The sequence below is a fragment of the Heliangelus exortis genome, chromosome 22 (assembly GCF_036169615.1).
Source record: "Heliangelus exortis chromosome 22, bHelExo1.hap1, whole genome shotgun sequence".
NCBI classification, from domain to species: domain Eukaryota; kingdom Metazoa; phylum Chordata; class Aves; order Apodiformes; family Trochilidae; genus Heliangelus; species Heliangelus exortis.
In genome coordinates, this window is record NC_092443.1 from 2,397,106 (window position 1) to 2,414,829 (window position 17,724).

Below are 17,724 nucleotides of genomic sequence, written 5' to 3' on the forward strand. Positions count from 1 at the left end.
GCCTCCTGCCCTCCAGCTCCCCAACACTGCTGGGGGTACCAGAAAGCAGTCAGTGCTGTAAGAGACTTACCTTAGAAACTCCCATCTACACCATCGTTTGGCTTAAATATAAAATCATGGCCATGAGGAGACAGAAAAAGACTCTTTGCTGTGTATCTAGACCTGCTTTGCAAAATCCCCATGAGCCAGCACATTGCCTGTTGAATTACACCCTACTAGGGAGAAAACAGGCAACTTGTATTTGTCCTTTTTCCCCCCACAACTCCTCACAGAGCAGATCTCTGGACTTCAGGTGAAAGACCAGCTTCCACTTGCCACCTTCAGCATCCTGAGTGCCCAACCAGCTCCACCCCATCCAAAGCAAAGCATTGAAGGGATCACCTGCATCCCCCCATCAGCACAACCTGCTCCCAGCTCAACCCCTATCTCAAAACTGCACTGAACTGGCTTCACATCCCTTCCCTCATGATAAGAACCAAACAGGGGAGGATTTTCATGGTTATTTATTATCTGTGGAGTGCCAGCAGTGTCTTGACTCGGTACAAGACACAACAGCTGGGCTTACAAAAAGAAAAAAGCACTATGGCCAAAATCCTTTAGCCACAAAAAAGTTAAGGGCCGTGTTGCCAGGATGCTCTCAGGCACTGCCCAGCCTGAGGACATCTCAAGGTGCTGCTGTGAACCACCCAGCCTAGGGACACGTGTAGCTCATTCCTCTCACTGTAAAGCCAAATCAGGTTGCTGTCCAAACACAGTTTGTGAATATGGCCAAGACAGGTATGGCCCTTGCTTGCTAAAACCCAATCCATTGCAAGAAACTTCTTTTTTTTGGTGTTTTTTTTTTTCAGGTGGGGAAGCAACATTCAAAAATGCCACTACTCATGGAAGTTACAACTGCTTCCAACAAACAACACGTAGAAAATACCAGGAAGGAGACTCTTAAGTATCTGCTACTTTCCAGCGGAAAAGCACCAAGTCCCCCATGTTCACCAGATGGATATCAACATCTGACACGTGTTAGAAGACATCCATATCAACTCCACCAGCCTGAACTGTAAGTAGCCAAAAACAAAGCCAGACAGGACATCTGTGATGTGGTGCCTCCCAATCATCACCCGGGAAAAGCCCACGCAGAGGGCCCAGAGGACCAGCAGGATCCGGAGAGGGATGGCCAAGACCAGGTGGTTGAGGAAGAACTTGGAGAGCATGGCTGCTCGGCTGGCGTGCCCGGCTGGAAAGGCATAGGTGTCCATGGTCAGGTAGTCCAACAAGCCAGGGTTGATGTCATATGGACCTTTCCTCTTGGCCAGCTTCTGCAAACCAGCCACACTCATGATGTCCAGGAGCAGGGCTACAAAAGGAGAGATGAGGAAGGGAAGGTCAGAGGCAGAAACAGAGCCAAGGGCAATTTTCAAGGCAGAACGGACAAGTTGCTGCCTTTAAATAAAGGTTTGGGTTGAATTCTCAGCCAGGTGTCTGCAGTTCAGCTGAGTGCAATCTCCTCATCCTCAGATCACCACCCAGATGTTAATTAATGCTCCCAAGTACCTTTATCACCAGCTCACATAGGAGAAACCCAAACCACAGGTGCAAGTGACCTGCCCGGGGAGGAAAAGAGCAACTGGCAAAGCTAAAATTAAACCTCTTTTGGCCCTCAAACCACTGACCTGGGTGTCTCTGTTTCTCTCCTCCATCCCATGCTTTAGAAACCTCGTGCAGCCAGGACACAGCCCTGCCTGGGTTGGTTCTGTGCCGGGGTGCCCAGCAGCCAGTGGCAGGAAGGTGCCACACAGCACTTTCTGGTGTTGTCCCTTGGCCTCTCCCAAGCCACCAGCACCTCCCTGCCCAGTGGGACCACACAGCACTGCCAGAATTCTCTGAAACAAGAGTGTCAGGAGACAGCTTGCCAAGGGGAAAGCCAGGCAATTCAGAAAAAGGCTTCTGCTGCAGATCTCAACACCAAACTGCCTTTCTCCCCTATTCAGGAGTGACCCTATTGGCACCTGTCTTCATCACCCTCCTCTTCATCCCTCCCCCCCCCCCTTTGCTCCAGCTGACAGCTCCTGTCATTTCTATTTCCTATCATCAATTTTATTTTTCCTTACACCCTTCCTTTGCTTTTCTCCAGCCCTCCTAATTAGTCAGGGTGCTGATTTCAGCTCCTCACAGCCATGACAAGGAAATACAGACCCCAGAACCAGCGCCACCTGCTCCCTCAGCAGGAATGTGAGGGGTTGGTTCCCTGGTTTGAATCAAGATCATTCCTTGAAAGCTGACAAGGTTTCAGGAGGCTGGATGGGAGTGGGGGTGGCAGGGAATGGGAAATGAGATGGCAGATCAGAGGCAGGCAGCTCCTCCTGCCTGCTTGGTACCTGGCAGGAGCTGGGAAGCTGTCATGGGGGCTCTGCCACCCCTGCACAGCCAGCCCCCAGCTCTGCTTTGGGAAGGAGCTGGTATTTATCCTCTCTGCCTAAAGGAGACCTATTTTGCTTCCCTATCTGCAGGGCATCTTGTGTGGGGACAGCAGGACCTCCCTGGACTCCTGCCTGCCATGTCCTGCTGGAGCTGCTCCTGAGCTCTCGGAGCTGGGAGGGAGGGAAGGAGAAGGAGGGGGAGATGGAGCAGAGGAAAAGGTTTGAGAACTGATTTTCAGAGCTGTGTTGCCCATCAGTGTCATCTCACCCTGCAGAGGAGCTGGGTGAAAGCCAAAGCTCTGGAACCCAATCTCAGGAGCCCAAATTCACACACTCATTCCAGACAGATGATGCACCAGAGTTGCCAAGAGAAGACTTTGGCCCAAGCTGCTCCTGCTGAAGTCAGCAGCTTATCACATTGCTGAGGAGTCCAGCCAGGACTCAGAAACCAGCCTGGACACCCCAAAGGATCTCCAGTGTCTCCCATGGTGTTCAATACACTCACTACAGACCATTGCCCACCAAATCTGCCTGGAGATCAGCAGCACAAACATCATGTGCTTCAGCAACGTGTGATGTTCACCACTGCCTGTCAGGATTTTGCACTTACAAGATTTTTTTCCGGTCAAAGGTGATGTCAGGGCAGCTTGAGGGACTCAGGCTTGTGTGCATGGAGGTGTTCAGAGCATGGAGAACAAGCCAAAGAGCTGTTTTAATAATTCTTTCATTCAGAAGATGGATAAAATGGGCCTTCAGTACTGCTAGGTTTGATTTTCGTCAAATGATGCACAGAAAGCAGAAAGCCTCATTTGCCTGCATTTCAAGATCTGAAGGCATGACAGCATTCAAACCGGGGGTTAATTTGCCGTTAAAAAAAAAAAAAAAAAAAAAAAAAAAAAAAAAAAAAAAAAAAAAAAAACCACCAAAGATTTTCCCCCCACCTGCAATGCTTTTTCTCTCACTTCCCCCTGCACTTTCTCTTCCTTCCAGCACACAACTTCACAGCCCCAGCAACCTGGTGTGTGGGGGGGTCCCCCACTGCCCTCACCCAGCTCGGGGTGCCAGAAGAGCCCCTGGGAGCCGTGCTCACCCCTGCCCTCTCCTCCTCCTCCTCCTCCCGCTCCCGGCTGCCAAGCGCTGCCAGAGTGAATCAGCAGCAGCAGCAGCAGCATCGCTGCCGACAGCGCTGCCAAGAGCCCATCCTTCAGGAACAGACACAGACGGTTCCGTCGCTCAGCAGCCCCAGTCCGGACCCTATTCCCTTGCAAATTCCTTGACCTACATACCCGCCCGGACTTTGGCTCGCTTGCATTTTTTCCCCCCCTCTCCGCTATTTCAACCCAAATCCTCCCCTCCTCAGCTGGGCACATCTGCAAAGCCAAAGGGGTTGATTCTCTCTCCTCGGTGGGTCCAGCATTGGGTGTTTCTGCATTGGGAAAGGTGCCTGCTGGCTCCCAAAGAGGTTGCGTTTGCACCCTTGGCTTTGCACAGCCCCAGCCACCTGCAAACCGGCACCTTCGGTCTGCCCTTCCCCTGGCCCTGCGAGGCACAGACATGCAAATCCTCCGGGCTACAAGGACTGAAGGCTGGAGGAAATTAACAGCCCCAGGAGAGACCGCAGAAAGGAGCCTGCAGCTGATTTACCAGCCTGTGCTGGCACAGGGCTGATGGGGCTGTCAGAGGCAGAGCACAGCTGGCAGAGTGCCACCGGACCGAGAGGCAAGAAAATTTTAATTTTAAGCTTTTTTTCCCTCCCCCTTTTTCTTTCCCATCACACCTTCCCTCTCCCCCCTCCCAGATCCATGCATTGCATTTACAACACAAACAGCGTTGGGTTTAAAATCCAGGTAACAAAACCAATCCTTCAGCTCTCTGCTGCAAAACCATCTGATCACAAAAAGCCCTTTTTACAGCTGAAACTTCCTTAAAGCACAAACCCAAAGCTCAGGTCTCATCTGCCTGCGACAATTTTAGCCTCCGAGATCACCTTGGTATTGTAAATAGCCAACATCTGGCATCAGATGCACAGCAAATGAGCTGAAAGTGAGCCCCCTGGGCAGACGTTTTATATCTATTAATAAGAAAAGGAAAACAATTATCTGCCTTGTTCCTGCCACCAAGTGCGTGGAGCCCATTAAGAGTGGAGGGGCAAAGAGGGAGGTGAGCCCTGAGCTGGAAGGGCACAAGGACAGACCTGGAACATGGCCCTGCCCAAACCCCAGAGCTGATGTTTAGGGGAAGTCAAAGCAGTTGGGCATCTTCCATCACCCCAAGGACCTTTCTGTCCCAAGGTGCCATCCCTGCTGCTGTTCCTTATGGAGTGAGGAGGGGGAGAGCACCTCAGGGGCATCACCTGCTCCAGATTGGAGCCAGGCAGCTCCTCCAGGGACCAGAGGCAGATTCCAGCTGAGATGTTTATATAAACATCTTATCAAAACCACAGCTGAAAACAACCTGGGTGAAGGGCTGGATTGGAGGAGGCAAAAAGGAGAAAGCCAAAAAAATCCCTTGGCCTCATCTGCTCCTGCAGCCGTGATTCACACGCCCATGGGGCAGCTGGGATGAGACAAGGCAGCTCTCTAGGGCCCAGCCTGGGAGATGGGGATCAGAAATGGATCAGATGGGGATCAGAAACAGAGCCACAAGCTGGGCTCAGCCTGCTAGCACCACAGCTGAGCACACAGGCAGAGGAGAAGGGGGAGGTAAATGCCCAGGAATGAAGAACAAGCCCATCTGTGAGCTCAGGAGGCCCCAAGCGTGGGAGCCTGGGACAACCCCCTCTGCCCAGCACGTTTCTAAAGCAGGAATAAAGCTGGAGATAACTCATTGACTGAGCTGCAGAGCCTGCAGCCTGCTCTGACCCAGGTGCCCCCATGCTGGAGACCACACCAACCCACTCATGGCAGCCCTGCTCAGGGCTGAACCCCAGACAAATGTCACTGTTCCCAGGAAATGGCTCCTTTTGCTCCACTGTTAGAATCCATACATTTTTCCTTTTTTTTTTTTTTTTTCTTTTCTTTTTTTAACTTACGTGCCCCATCCTACTGCTTCTGAATGGAACTTCCCAAATTTCCTGCAGGCATGAGGCTCCCTGACCTGGAAAATGAGTCGTTTGTAGCCTTGATCAGTTGACATTAATGAAAGATGCAGGTTTCAAAATCGTCCTCACCCTCTCTCCAGGGGAGCTGGTGGCAGCTGGGAGAGCTCCACTCCTTGGGAAGTAAACTCCTCTACTTCATTTTCTTCCCCAAACGTGGCACTGTGAGGTGTAAGAGCTGACAAAAAGCACTCGAGACACTGAAAAACCAACGAATCAGACACTGGGGTGTTCTGGGGGGAGGTTTTTTTTTTTGGCTGAACAAGCAGCTGAGTGGGGTAAGCAGCCACAGGGAGGTGGAAAAAAAATGGTGGAAAGCAGCACTGTGCAATTAATTAAAAAGAAAACAACAAAAACAACCATACAAAAAAAAATCCCAACAACTAAAAATAGACCTGCTATGTGCTAGATGATTACAAACAGCCCTGAGTGCAAACAGAGGCTGCCTGGAGTTCTCCCCTTGGAAATCCTGTGTCCTTGGGAGCTGGGCAATTTTGGATCTCAGCACCAATTACTGAGTGGGGGCTGCACAGCCTGGGGAGGAGACAGGAGTGAGAGGGGGAGCAGAGAGAAAAGGGCTCATGGTGATGGGGAAAAGGAGCTGAGCAGCCACCAGGATGGCTCAGCTGCCTCCCAAAAGGATTACAGCAGCTTGCAAAGCCCCTGTGTGCTCTGCCAGGGGTGCAGAGAGCAGAACCACGCATGGGTCACTCCAGAACCATGTGCCACAACATGCACAGCACAATAACATTGTATGGGATGAGCTGGAGGAAGAAAAATGCCTTGGGCTGCTGACCAAGAGCATCTCCCAGCCCACAAACTTTGGGGTCAGAAGGCCTCCAAACATCACACCTCAGATCAAGTATGCCTGCCAGCAGCCCTATACAGACAAAAATGGAGGACAAGACCAGAACTGTGTTCCAGGTGAAAAAAAAAAACAAAACAAAGATTTCTTCCAAGGGGAGGGAAAAGAGCCAATCCTTCTGATCCCTCTCTCCCACCTCCATCCTCCACTGAGCCACTGGATACCCCACGGGCTCTTCCTGCCCAGTGATTGCCCAACACTCCTCCACCTTCCTCTTCCCAACCCCTGCACCAGTCACAGCACATTGGATGCAAACACTCTCACCCATTTCTGGGCATCTCCCTCCAGGGCCAGAGCCTGATCCAGCTGCTCTAGCCAGGCTGCTCTGCCCCAGTGAAAGAGCTCCTGTCCCCTCTGAGCTCCAGGCAAGGGCACAGGGAAGCTGCTCCCGGAGTGACAGGCAGCAGGATGACTCATTTCCCCTGTTTATTTCCCCTCTTCCCATTCAACAACCCTCACACTATTTTTCCTCTTTCACTTTGCATTCAGGCTCTGGAACATTTTGCCTGCTCGCTCTGTGCCAGGGTTGGATCTCAGCTTGCTGCAGTTTCCCCAAGGGCTGCACAGGGATGGCTGCAGGGCTCACAGCATCCTCAGCACCCAGCCAGGACCTCAAGCTCCTCAACCTGACTGCTCCCAAGGGGCTGAGCTGCCCAGGGACCTGACAGACACCCTAGAGAGGTCCCTGGAAAAACAACCCCCCCCCCCCCACATGCCAGCTCCAGCCACAGCCAAGCGGGTCCCAGCCTGTCACTGAGTGTCCTTTATCTGAAGGGACACTGCAGACTGTGGAGCCTGCCCTGCAGTGAACATTTGCTGTAGAGCAAGCAGGAGAGGAAGGGGAGGGGGCAGGGAGCTAGGAGAGCTGGGCATGGCTTGCTGCTCTGAGATGCTCGAGCTCATCAGCTGGAAGGGGATGAAGGCTGAGGATGGCACCCACCAAAGGAGCAGGGATTTTAACAGCCATATCCCAGACAACAAGAGGCAGATTAACAGCCTGATGTGATGAAGAGGAACATTTAATGCCAGGCTGGATGCTGGATGCAGGGAGTGGGCATCTGTGTTGGTTGCTCTGCCCGGCACCCACCACAGGTCAGTTATCTTGGCTTGTTTGACATTTAAATATTTCCACCTCACTGGGCAGATGTGCTGAGCTCTCAGGGGGCACTGTCAGGGCAGGGAGGGGAGCAGGACAACAGCTGAACCTCCTCCATGTGCCAGGTTTTCCAAGAAGGGGATGGCTCACGCAGGGTGCAGCTCCAGAGCTGCTCTCTCCTACCCTGCCAGAAAGTCACCTGCCCAGCTCAGAAAATCCCCAGCCTCACAGGGAGGAAACAAAAGGGGAAAAAAAAGGGAAATAAACAGCTACATCTGACCCCAAACCCTCTCTGGGGCTCTGCTGCATACACCCTGATCCATGTTCTGTGCAGCTCCCTGGCTCCTCTGCTGGGTCTGGGCTGAGCCCTGAGGCTCGCTGGGACGAGCTGTACTGCTGGGATTTAATCATCTGGGTGACCTTTCCCAGCAGGGAGCTGCACTGCCTGGATTTTCAGCACACAGACTCCAAAGCAAAGCAGGACAACACCTGAAGCACCTCTGTACTGCCAGAGCAGGGGGCAGCTCTCTTTCCCCTCCCTCTCTTTCCTTCCTAACCCAACACTTCTCTGATAATTTGGGCTTGCTTGGAAGCTGCTGGGGTGGGACTGTAGAGTCCTGACCATATAAATAAATACATATATTTAAAATACAAGTATATATGGCTCAAGGTAAAGTCACAGCTCTGCAGGGGACAATGCCTCAGAACAACAAGGTTGCTGGTCAGACCAAAGCTGGGTCAGCACTCAGGGCTGGAAAGAGGAAGAATTGCCTTTTTGCTGACCCTCAGGAGTGCAGAACTGACCCTGGGCTCCCCCTCCTTCCCTTCTCCTGTGGCAAGCCACCCATCCTCAGCCTGCCATGCTGCTCATGATGATACATCCCCACCCCACAGCTCTGCTGTACGTGATGGTGATAAATGCTTAGTGACAGCACCAAAGGGAACACCCACCCCTCAGGAGAGGGATGCAGAGCCAGCTGGTGATGGGTAAAGACCAGGAGCTGTGGCACAGAGACAGCAGCAGGACACAAGGGACACAGCAGGCAAAGAGAAGACCAGGGCTTTCTCTTCTCTTAGTCTGAATCTCTGTTTTTGAAAGCCATGGTGTAGCTGGTATTTCAAACCAAGCACAAAGCCCTGCTTTATGTGCAAGGGTTAAGCAAGCAGATATCCTCTGACAGCAAAGGCACGTGGCTGGACTGCAGATAACTCAAGACAGTGGCAATTTGGCTTTCAACACCATAGGTGGACTTCACCAGAGCAACCACTTTGGGTAGATGACCACAATTCCATCCCCAATGCACTAAGAAGATGCTGGGCTTGGAAAGCCCATCAGCCTAATGAGATCAATCTATTTAGCTTAATGAACAGGAGGTGAAGAACTGACTTGAGGACCATCCAAGACACTGAAAGGCAGAAGAGGTGTTGGCTAAAAGAGCTGAAGAGAGAAGGGTATGGAAGGGAGGAGAAGAGCCAAACTAAAGCAAGGCACTGGGGAGAAGACCCACAACTGCAGTAATATAGAAACTGTCCTGACAAGTTCCCCCTCACTCATAATCATACATCAGATTGAGTGTTTGGGTTTTTTCCCCTCAACAAATTGAACAGGAATAAATTAAGGGATGTGCTACAGCCTGTATTTTGCCGTGGGTTAGATCAATGATCCAAATGTTCTTTGCTGGCTTTCGAGTCAATGAATCACTAAATTTGGAGTCACATCCTCACCAGATGGATCAGAACCAGAAACTGAGGTACTGCGTCCCCCAGGGTTTAATGGAGTTTCTGTTTGGTTCTGGAGAAGACCTGGGGATTTTAGTGACAGTTTTATATCTGTTTTCCCAAAAAAATCCTGATTGGAAGATTCAAATGGTTTTCTATATATTTCAGTTTTCATTAAATCCTTGTGATTACAGAGAAAAGCCTGAACAGTCCTAGAAGTCCCAGCACCAACAAATGAATAAAATCAACTCTAAAACTGGGAGGCTTTCCTGAGTTATGATTTTTCTCACTTGGTTGGGGAGTGCAGAATTTCTTTCTGCCTCTTCAACAGCCAGAGCTGGCAATGCTGAGAGGGCCTTCCTGAAAGCACATTCTGGCAGAGGGATTTTTACAGTGGGCACAGATATCTGATTTCTTCCATCTTTTCAGTAACGGGCAGCAAGTCTGCTGCTCCTCTGGCTGTTTGGCATTTGCTGGAAAAGATGAGGATGGGGAGGATCAATAAATTCCATCACAGATGAAAAACATGGAGGGAAAACATTGCTTGGGGTTGCTAATCACCATCTGCAGTCGGGATGGATGGATGGAGCATCCCAGGGTCAGACCCCCTCACCCGAAATGCTCCCACACGTGTTGGCAAAGCTCCCACCCAGAGCTCCTTGGGAGTGGGTGCCCCCTCCTCACTCTGCAGTGCTGCTTCTGCCAGGTTCCAGGTCCCATTTCAGCAGTCTCCTGTCTCCTTGCCTTGAAAGCCTGATTGCAAATCCTAAACAAGTGCTCTGTGATGGGCTGGCTCCCTGCCCAGAGACTGCATCAGAAATTCTGCTTGATGTATCAAACCCTCAGCAAACTGGAGGGGGGAGAGAAGAGACAGGGGAGGGGAGGAAGGGGTACCCATAGACAACCCCAACTTCCCTGCTTTCATCATCCCAGGAGACCAGGGAAGCACCAGGAGGGTCTCTCCTCTTTGACCTGCCCCTCTCCAGGAGGCCTTCCCACCACATCCTCATGGATTTGAACCACAGGCAAAGAGGAGCAAAAGGGACCAAGGGTGGCAGCAGCTGCAGTTGTGCCAAACCCTTCCTGTTGTGCCAAGACCCCACAACTCATGGGATCTGTCTGGGCCCTCCATCCCTGTGCTCCCCAGCCAGACTCAACTCCTTCCTCCATCAGCAATGCAGGTGTTGCAGCAGCAGCTACTCAGATACTTGGAGTTCCTGACTGCAATCTTAAATTTATCACACCAAGGCCAACCCCCCAGCAGAAATCTGCTCTGTAGGGTGACACAAGTCCTGCTGAGGAAGATCTCAGAAGAGAGGCTCAGGGCACCTTGGTCAGTCCCACTATTTGGTGTTGTCTACTTGGAAGACAAGGTGGAGCCTTTGGAGGCTGCCAGACCCATGGAGCTGAGAAGTCACATTCTGAACTTGTCCTTCACACAATTTAAGTGTTTTCCTTCTTGGCAGGTGGAGAAGAAAGATGGAATTAATGCATCTAGGCAAGGAAGCAAGACTTCAGAACCCCCCTGAGCTGTTCCCAAGCAGTGGATTATGCACCCAGGAGATCTGGAGATGCAGGCAGTGGTGCAGAGAGCTCCCCCAGAACCCCCTGGTACTCTCAGTCTCAACGTGACCTGGAGGTGGTTTTGCATTTCTCACATTCAAGAGAAGAGCAAGAAAACCTTTCTTGGTTTTTAAGCCAAAAGTGGCATCATCTCTTTATAAGAACCTCAAATATCTTGGAGTCAAAGAGGTCAGCTTTTCAGGCTTCAAAACAGTCAAAAGCTCTCTGGTCAAGAAACATCTGGAAGGTGTGCTGGTTGATGTTAGTCACCTCCTATTTCAGCCCTTTTGAAGAGAGCTCCTTGTCACAGTCAGGGGTTGACCCAGCACAGCCAGGAGCTCCTGGAAGAACTGCTGACGTGGGGCTCTGCATCATGCTGATGCTATTCTGGCTCCTTCCCCACCATGGGTTCCCTTCATGAGATGTCACAGCCCCAGGACAGTCTCTCTGAAAGGCAGAGGCAAGACAAGGCAGCTACCACTGTGCTTTTCAAACCAAATTCAGGGCAACCTTCACCCTCCCCAATGGATGAACTTGTGAAAGGAAGAGCTTGGCCCTGTTGCACAGCAGTTGCCCCTCTCCTGAGATGCCACTGAAATAAAATATCCCATGTCCCTTCAAAAGGCTGCCTGAGAAGCAAATCTAATGCCTAAATCAATGTTTTCCATCCCTCACCAATCAAAAGTGGGAGTTCCAGCTGCTGGTTTGTAACACTGGGGCTGATCCCCGCCAGGTAATGAGTCACAAATTAAAATACAGTAACTGGGCCTCATGCCAAAGGCAGAAGGTAAGAGCAAGGTCCTCAGAGGGACATGACCAGAATGGGTTGGGATATAATGCAAATCATGCCTGGGACTTGTCCTGGTCCCTGGTGGGACAGCAGCCCACATTGGGAGGATGGGCCCTGCTCAACTGAGAAGGTAAATCCTTCAAAACATCCCAACCTCCAGAAACAAGGACACAACCACTCCACAGGAAAGGACAGGCAAGAGAGAGGAAGATCCCAGAACATCTGCATGGCCTCTGGGTCAAATTAGCACATGGAAATGGGGACAGCAGCAAGAAAGGTCCTCGTGGGAAGGAGGATGTGAGATCAAACCATAGCAGGGAAGGAGAGAGGGCTCCATCAGGATGAGACATGGAGCCAGGAGCTGTTCAAGAAGGTGGCAAAGAGGATAGAAATCTTTTTGTTTTCTTTTTTCCTCAAAGAATTGACCCAGATATCAAAATATCAGAACCTCCATGTTTTCCTCACCTATCAAACCACCAAGGCAGGTGATCATAGATTAAACAAGAGACATCACTGCTGGTATCCACCTGCACATCACAGCCACTTCCTTGGTCTGATCAGACAACCATGCCCCACACAGGCCCAGGGACCTGCCCCTGCATTGTGGGTGTCACCAGCTACCAGGATTACTCCATCTCTCTTAAGACAACTCCTTGCTACATCCACCATCCACAGCAGCCAGGACAGAGAGGATGGGTAAGTGCCCCATTCACCCTACAGCTCACTCCCTGCCCACACTGGTGCCTGGGAGCAGTCAGAGGAGGAGTCCCAGTGCCACTGTCCCTTGTGACCAGGGCTGGGCTTTCCCAGCAGGAAAGGAGGTTTGCCACTCACCTAGCAGCAGGTTCATGAGGACCTCCTGGCCTGCCAGCGTGCTGCTCTTCACCAGGCAGATGAGGGTCCCCGCAATCCAGGGGATCCCGTGCCCCGTTATCCCTAGGAGGTTGATCATGGAGCGGGCACCACCCCAGGAGGAAGCACTGTTGGCGCAGACTCCCAACCTCTTGGACATGCAGATATCGATGGCCAGCAAGGAGTTGAAGGCAATTCCCTTGAAGGAAGGGTTGAGCTGCATGCAGTCCTCTTCGGGCAGCTGCTGCGACTGCCTCCGCTCCTTGGGGTTGTTGTTCTGGGCACCAGGCACCCCGGCTTGGCCACTCTGCTTTCTGCCAGAGCTCCTGCTCTCCTGGTTCCCTTTCAAGGGCTGATTCAGGGAGAGGAACTCGGCCCTGTTGAGGACATTGTTCCTGTCTCTTGCCCTGGACCGTGCCTGGGATGCTGGCATTGCAGTCTCCAATGCAACCTGCTCTGCAAAGACCGGGAGGAAGGAGAGAAATCCCTCAGAGAAATCCCTGCAGAAAGCTTCCCCCACTCCCACCCTCACGAGCCGTGGATTTGGGAAGCTACAAAGGTTCCCCTCGGTTGCAGTTGCCCCCAGCACAGACTGCAGCTGTTAAATATAGAGTAAGGAATGCACATGGCTGTTTACTTCATGGGCCTAGCAAGCTTGGAAAGAAAATTAATGCCAGGCTTGGCAGCCAGTCCAGTGCCAGGGAACAAGGTTAAACAGCCAATAGATTGGAAGAAGAGGAGGGAAAAGCTTTGTGCCAAAGGTTGGTTGCTTCTGGCCTGGTCTATTTAAATCTTCCAATTGCTTATTCCCTTGGGCTGCAGGGGAAACTGGGAAATGTAGTTTTTTGGGTTTGGGTGTTGTTTTTTTTTTTTTTTTTTTTTTTTTAGACTGCAATTCACAGTTCGGTATCAGAGTGCCAGAGCTGGAGGAAATCCTGGCATCCCCTCTCCCCACAGCCCCTGGCATTGTCCCCATGGTGGGCTGTGGCACCTGGGGCTTTGCAAGCCCTGAGGCTCAGCACGCCTCAGGGGCTTTCCCTGGGTATCTTCTCAATTGTTTTATGTTCAGCAATGTCTCACCCCTTATGAGAACACCCTAAAGAACCCTTTCCTCCCGCTGGGATGGACACCTTTCCCAGAGCACTACCCCATCCCCTCTCCCCGCCCCTGCAGCAGCCTCCATCACTCACCTCTTCCCCGGACCCAAGGAGAAGCAGCACCTGCCTCCTGATTAAAAGCGATTCTGCTAATGACTTCCCATCCCCCTGCCCCCCCCCCCCCCCCAGCGCTCAGCCTGGCCTCGATACCCAGAGCCTTTCTGCCGTGTCATCCAGCGTCACAGAGCCCACGCCGAGAGAGGTGACAGGAGAGCCCCACGCCCCGGAGCCGCAGATGCCCGCAGCAGCACAGGTACCGGCCCCAAAGGGAGCAGGCTGGAGGGATGGGAGGAGAAATGCTTCCAGCAGCTTGGGCTGGGTGCTGGGGGATCCTGCCAGGCCCTGGGGAGTCGTCCTGCAGAGGCCAGGGACGAGCTGCCACCCCTCCCTGCCACGGCACCTTCTGCTCCATCACTTTGTGCAGAGCTGCTCTCAGCTCCCTGCCTGCAGCTGGGGTGAAGCCTTCGCAGAGGTGAGGCCCTGAGGGCATCCCTGCTGTGCTCACAGGTCTGAGTGATCTTGCTACAAGCCCTTGAACCTCAGCTGGGTGGATCTGAGCCTCCAAGCACCACTGGCAGAGCCCATTCCTCACAGCTCCTCCTGCCCCAAGGAGGGCTGAGCAGCCACCACCACCGAGTTACCTTCCTTGGGCTGTCCTGGCTCCACACCACCCACACGCTCAAGAAATAGGATTATTCGTATAGAAACGGGCTGGAAACCCCCTGTGGACAGAGAAATGGAGAAGATGAATATTGCACCGAGGAGCAGAACAGTCACGTCTCTCAGTGCTGGTGACATTTGCCTACACAATGTGCAGTTACAGAGGTCAGGATTTCCACAGGTCTGTTCCCTGGGAATCAGGCACCCAGGCATCTTTAAAAGCCTTATCCAAAATCCACTGCAGAGCTCAAGTGCTAAATTCTCTGTTTTCTAAGATAAGATGAAAAATCTTGCACTTTCTTCACACTTTTTATCCATAGTTCTCAAAATCCTCTTGGGGAGCTTTGCACCCAGCCTGTGCCTGTCTGGCAGACAGACCAGAGAGAAGTGAGGGCAAGGCTGGGCCAAGCAAGTGCCAGAGGAGCCCTGGCCCCTGAGCTTTGCTTGTATTTCCCCGTTATGAATCAGAGGATAATAATAACAGGAGAATTTCATTCTGAATCACACCCTCCAGGAACCTGTCCATAGCCTGCAATGATGATCCTGACCAGAAGAAGAGCTCAGCTCCTCCTCAACCCCACATTCCCAGCCCCAAAGCCACAACCCTGTTCAGCTCAGGTACCTTTTGAGACTGCAGCAGCCCAGGAGCCTGCAGAGACATTGCCACATCACTGACACCCAGCAGCTCCTGCCTGATCCCTGGCATTCTCACACTATCAGGGATGTCAGCACCCCCTCCCTGTCTGCCTGCCCTCATCCTGCTGCCTAGAGGCATGTGGACAATCTCAGCCCACCTGCCAGCAGCCAGCAGATAACCATCCTCCCATCCTCACCACTTTTTTTTCTTGGCTATAGCCACCACCTCCTCACTGCACGGCCTCCCCCCCATCCAGGGCTGCTGCTGGAGAAGGGGGTGCTCCTTGCAAATGTTGGGAGGGGAAGGGTTAAAGGGATGGGGGATCTCCTGCAAAAATAAGGAGACTCATCTCTCCTCACCAAGGATGCTAAGCTATTACTGAGCATGTTCCTCCAGAGCTGTCACTGAGGGGAAAAAAAATACCTTGGAAGCCCTGGGAGTTAATTGAATCTGGTTGCTGGCTCTGCTGCTGACACCAAAATGGGGGAATTTCTCTTCCTTACACACAGAGCTGCCCCAGCTTCCCCCCTGGGAACCCAGCCTGGCACCCTGGCACCAGTTCCAGGTGGGAAGGGATGGGGGAGGAAGGGCAGCGTGGGATGGATGCAGGGAGAGCAAACCCCTGTCAGACATGGAGCAGGAAAGGAAAACTGTTTGGTCTCCCTTGAAGCCAGGCTGGTTGCAGCTACTTGTCCCAGCTGCAATAAAACAGATCAGGGGTAAAAGGTCCCCAGTCCCTGCACTGGGGCCATGCTGAGCACCATCCTGCTGCATGCACAGAAGAAAGGACAAGCAAGCTTAGAGGAGCCATTCCCAGCTCACAAAACAGCCACGAAACCAGGGGTTTATAAATATCCCTCCTAAACCTGTAGACAAGCTCCCTGGGCCAGCAGGGCTATTCCAGGCCTGACACTTGATCCATATGGGTCACCAAGTGCCTCAGAGAATGCCCAGACAGACAAATCCAGACAGACAAATCCAGCATGCTCCATGCACCACGTCCCTTTGGTCCTGCTTGCTGCAGGTCCTGGGGCTGGGGGCTGCTGGCCACAATTCCCCACCTAGCCTTGGCCATGCACGGGGTCAGTGGTCAGCAGGGGAGACACAGGAGGGACAGCAATGTCCCCTTTTGCCACAATTGGGGTAGCTTTGGTGCACCCCAGCCTCTGGCAGCAGCTGGCCAAGAAGCAGGGCTTGCAGCTGAAGTGCTTCCAAGCAAACCCACCATTCCAGGGGGGAAAAAGAAAGCTTGGCCAAAATAAAATCTAACATGCTGCAGGATTTCCATGCAGCAGTGCCAGCCAGGCACATGAGCACAGCATAGGATAGCTCTGGTGGGTTGGTTTTACCTGCTGCTGCTCAGATGGTGCAAGGTGAGATCCTGTCTTCCTGTAAACCTGGAGAGCATCTGGATGGACCTGGAGGCACAGGGCAGGACATGATCCAAGGGGGAGCAGTAGCAGGAAGGGAGCACGGCCGTGCTACAGTGAGACATGGACAAGAGCATTCAGTGAGCAGCAAAAGGAAAACCAACTCACAGCATCACCAGACCTCCTAATTCCTACTTATGACAGGTTGGCCTCACACCTTCAGCCTTTCCACCAGTGAACACCAGTGCTCTCAGGCACAGGAACCATTCTGTGCATGGCTTCATGCAGCCACGCTGGGGTGGAATGTGCTCAAATCACTCACAGCCCCACGATGGAGACAGGCAAGAGAAAAATCCTGCTGAAGATGAAAAACTGATTTAATTAGAGTGACTTAATGCAATTCCTAGCTGACCAGCACACCAGAGATAGCTGAGTTGAAGCAAGACCTGGCTGAAGCTTCAGTGAAACGAGTCACAGAACATGCAGTTTTACCAGATCCATAATGCTCTGAGAAACTGTGACAAGCTTGTTTGAAAAGTGTGAAAGAGTCTTGGAGATGTCAAAAGATTTCAGCACCTTCTGGAGGCTGCTGAAGCAACCGGATATTTCATTTGGGGATGCTCATTTTGTTCTTTCTTGTTGGATGCAATAGGAACCTTCATGCTTGGCCCTTGAGTTTGCTCTGAGTTTTTGATGTCTGCTGCAGGGCTGCAGACTGTAATTGTGCCCTTCAGAGAGCTGGGGAAGTTTAAAATAAACACTGAGCCAATGCTTTGAGAAACGTGCAGAGGAAAAACATCACAATATACCGTGGTTTTCCCCACCCCTTGCCAAGGGGGTGGAAAGGAGCAGATCTGCTTCCCTTGTCCTCTGGCATTCGGGATCACCCAGTAGCTCCGGTTCCTCCCGCAGGGCAGGCAGCAAGTGCTGGGTGTTGAAAAGCACCAGGAGCTCACCAAGCCTGCTGGGAGTGCAGGATGGGAAGAGCTGGAAGACATTGCCTTAACTCTGTGCTGCTGCACCAAAAGCAATTTCTACCTCTCGGTGCCCCGGGTTTTCCTATTTACAAACCTGGAGTTTGGTGTTACTGGGATGCTGGGCACACACAACTCACCGTGCTGTTCAGCTCCTGAATTTTGGATCCTCAGCTGCCTGATGGTTCCAGCAACACCACTCCTGACCTGTAAGAGAAGTTTACAACTATTGCAACTTGCCCACAGGCCATTGCTGCCCCAGACACTTCTCTGTTCCAGCTATTCCATAGTCCCTGTGCTGCTATGGAGAGCTTTGCACTTCCACTTGCTTGAATTCCAGCCCAGCCAGCTTAGGGCTACAGGTTCTGCAAATAAAGAGACCACCCTTTCACCAAATCTAGAAATAAACCTCCAGCTGGGAGCAGAAAACCTTAAAAAAAAAAAAAGAGAGACAGAGGGAAAATACACAGCAATGAAATTTGTTTTTTAAAAAGGAAAAAATACACTGCAGTGAAATGGGAAGGAAAAAA

The 17,724-nt window shown here is 51.9% G+C and overlaps 1 protein-coding gene and 1 long non-coding RNA gene across 7 annotated transcripts; one reads left to right on the plus strand and one right to left on the minus strand.

Annotated features, from left to right (window-relative positions):
* Positions 1–487: 487 nt before the first annotated feature.
* PLPP7 (phospholipid phosphatase 7 (inactive)) lies at positions 488–16,331 on the minus strand. 6 transcript variants are annotated; one of them, XM_071766668.1, is made up of 4 exons: positions 16,200–16,259; positions 14,195–14,275; positions 12,379–12,852; positions 488–1,351 (listed from the first exon to the last, which is right to left on the minus strand). In XM_071766668.1, exons 3-4 carry the CDS (start codon positions 12,827–12,829, stop codon positions 987–989), a joined length of 816 nt encoding a protein of 271 aa, XP_071622769.1. In that variant the 5' UTR covers positions 12,830–12,852; positions 14,195–14,275; positions 16,200–16,259; the 3' UTR covers positions 488–986. The 6 variants fall into 6 exon arrangements, 5 of the variants coding, with proteins under 5 accessions (XP_071622769.1, XP_071622771.1, XP_071622772.1 ...); XM_071766670.1 differs by having other exon boundaries at positions 12,379–12,847; positions 16,200–16,257; XR_011730313.1 differs by lacking the exon at positions 14,195–14,275 and adding an exon at positions 3,025–3,241 and having other exon boundaries at positions 1,128–1,351; positions 12,379–12,847; positions 16,200–16,331.
* LOC139806677 (uncharacterized) lies at positions 11,597–16,573 on the plus strand. The gene is made up of 3 exons (XR_011730314.1): positions 11,597–12,240; positions 13,683–14,831; positions 16,425–16,573. It is a non-coding gene; the product is annotated as an uncharacterized lncRNA (long non-coding RNA).
* The last annotated feature ends 1,151 nt before the right edge of the window (positions 16,574–17,724 follow it).

Bases quoted from the DNA above. Each gene is read 5' to 3' on its own strand.
- PLPP7 (XM_071766671.1), bottom strand. From the start codon at position 12,829: ATGCCAGCATCCCAGGCACGGTCCAGGGCAAGAGACAGGAACAATGTC. The intron at 1,352-12,378 runs GTGAGTGGCAAA...CTCCTTTTGTAG, and splicing joins CCTCATGAACCTGCTGCTAG to CCCTGCTCCTGGACATCATG.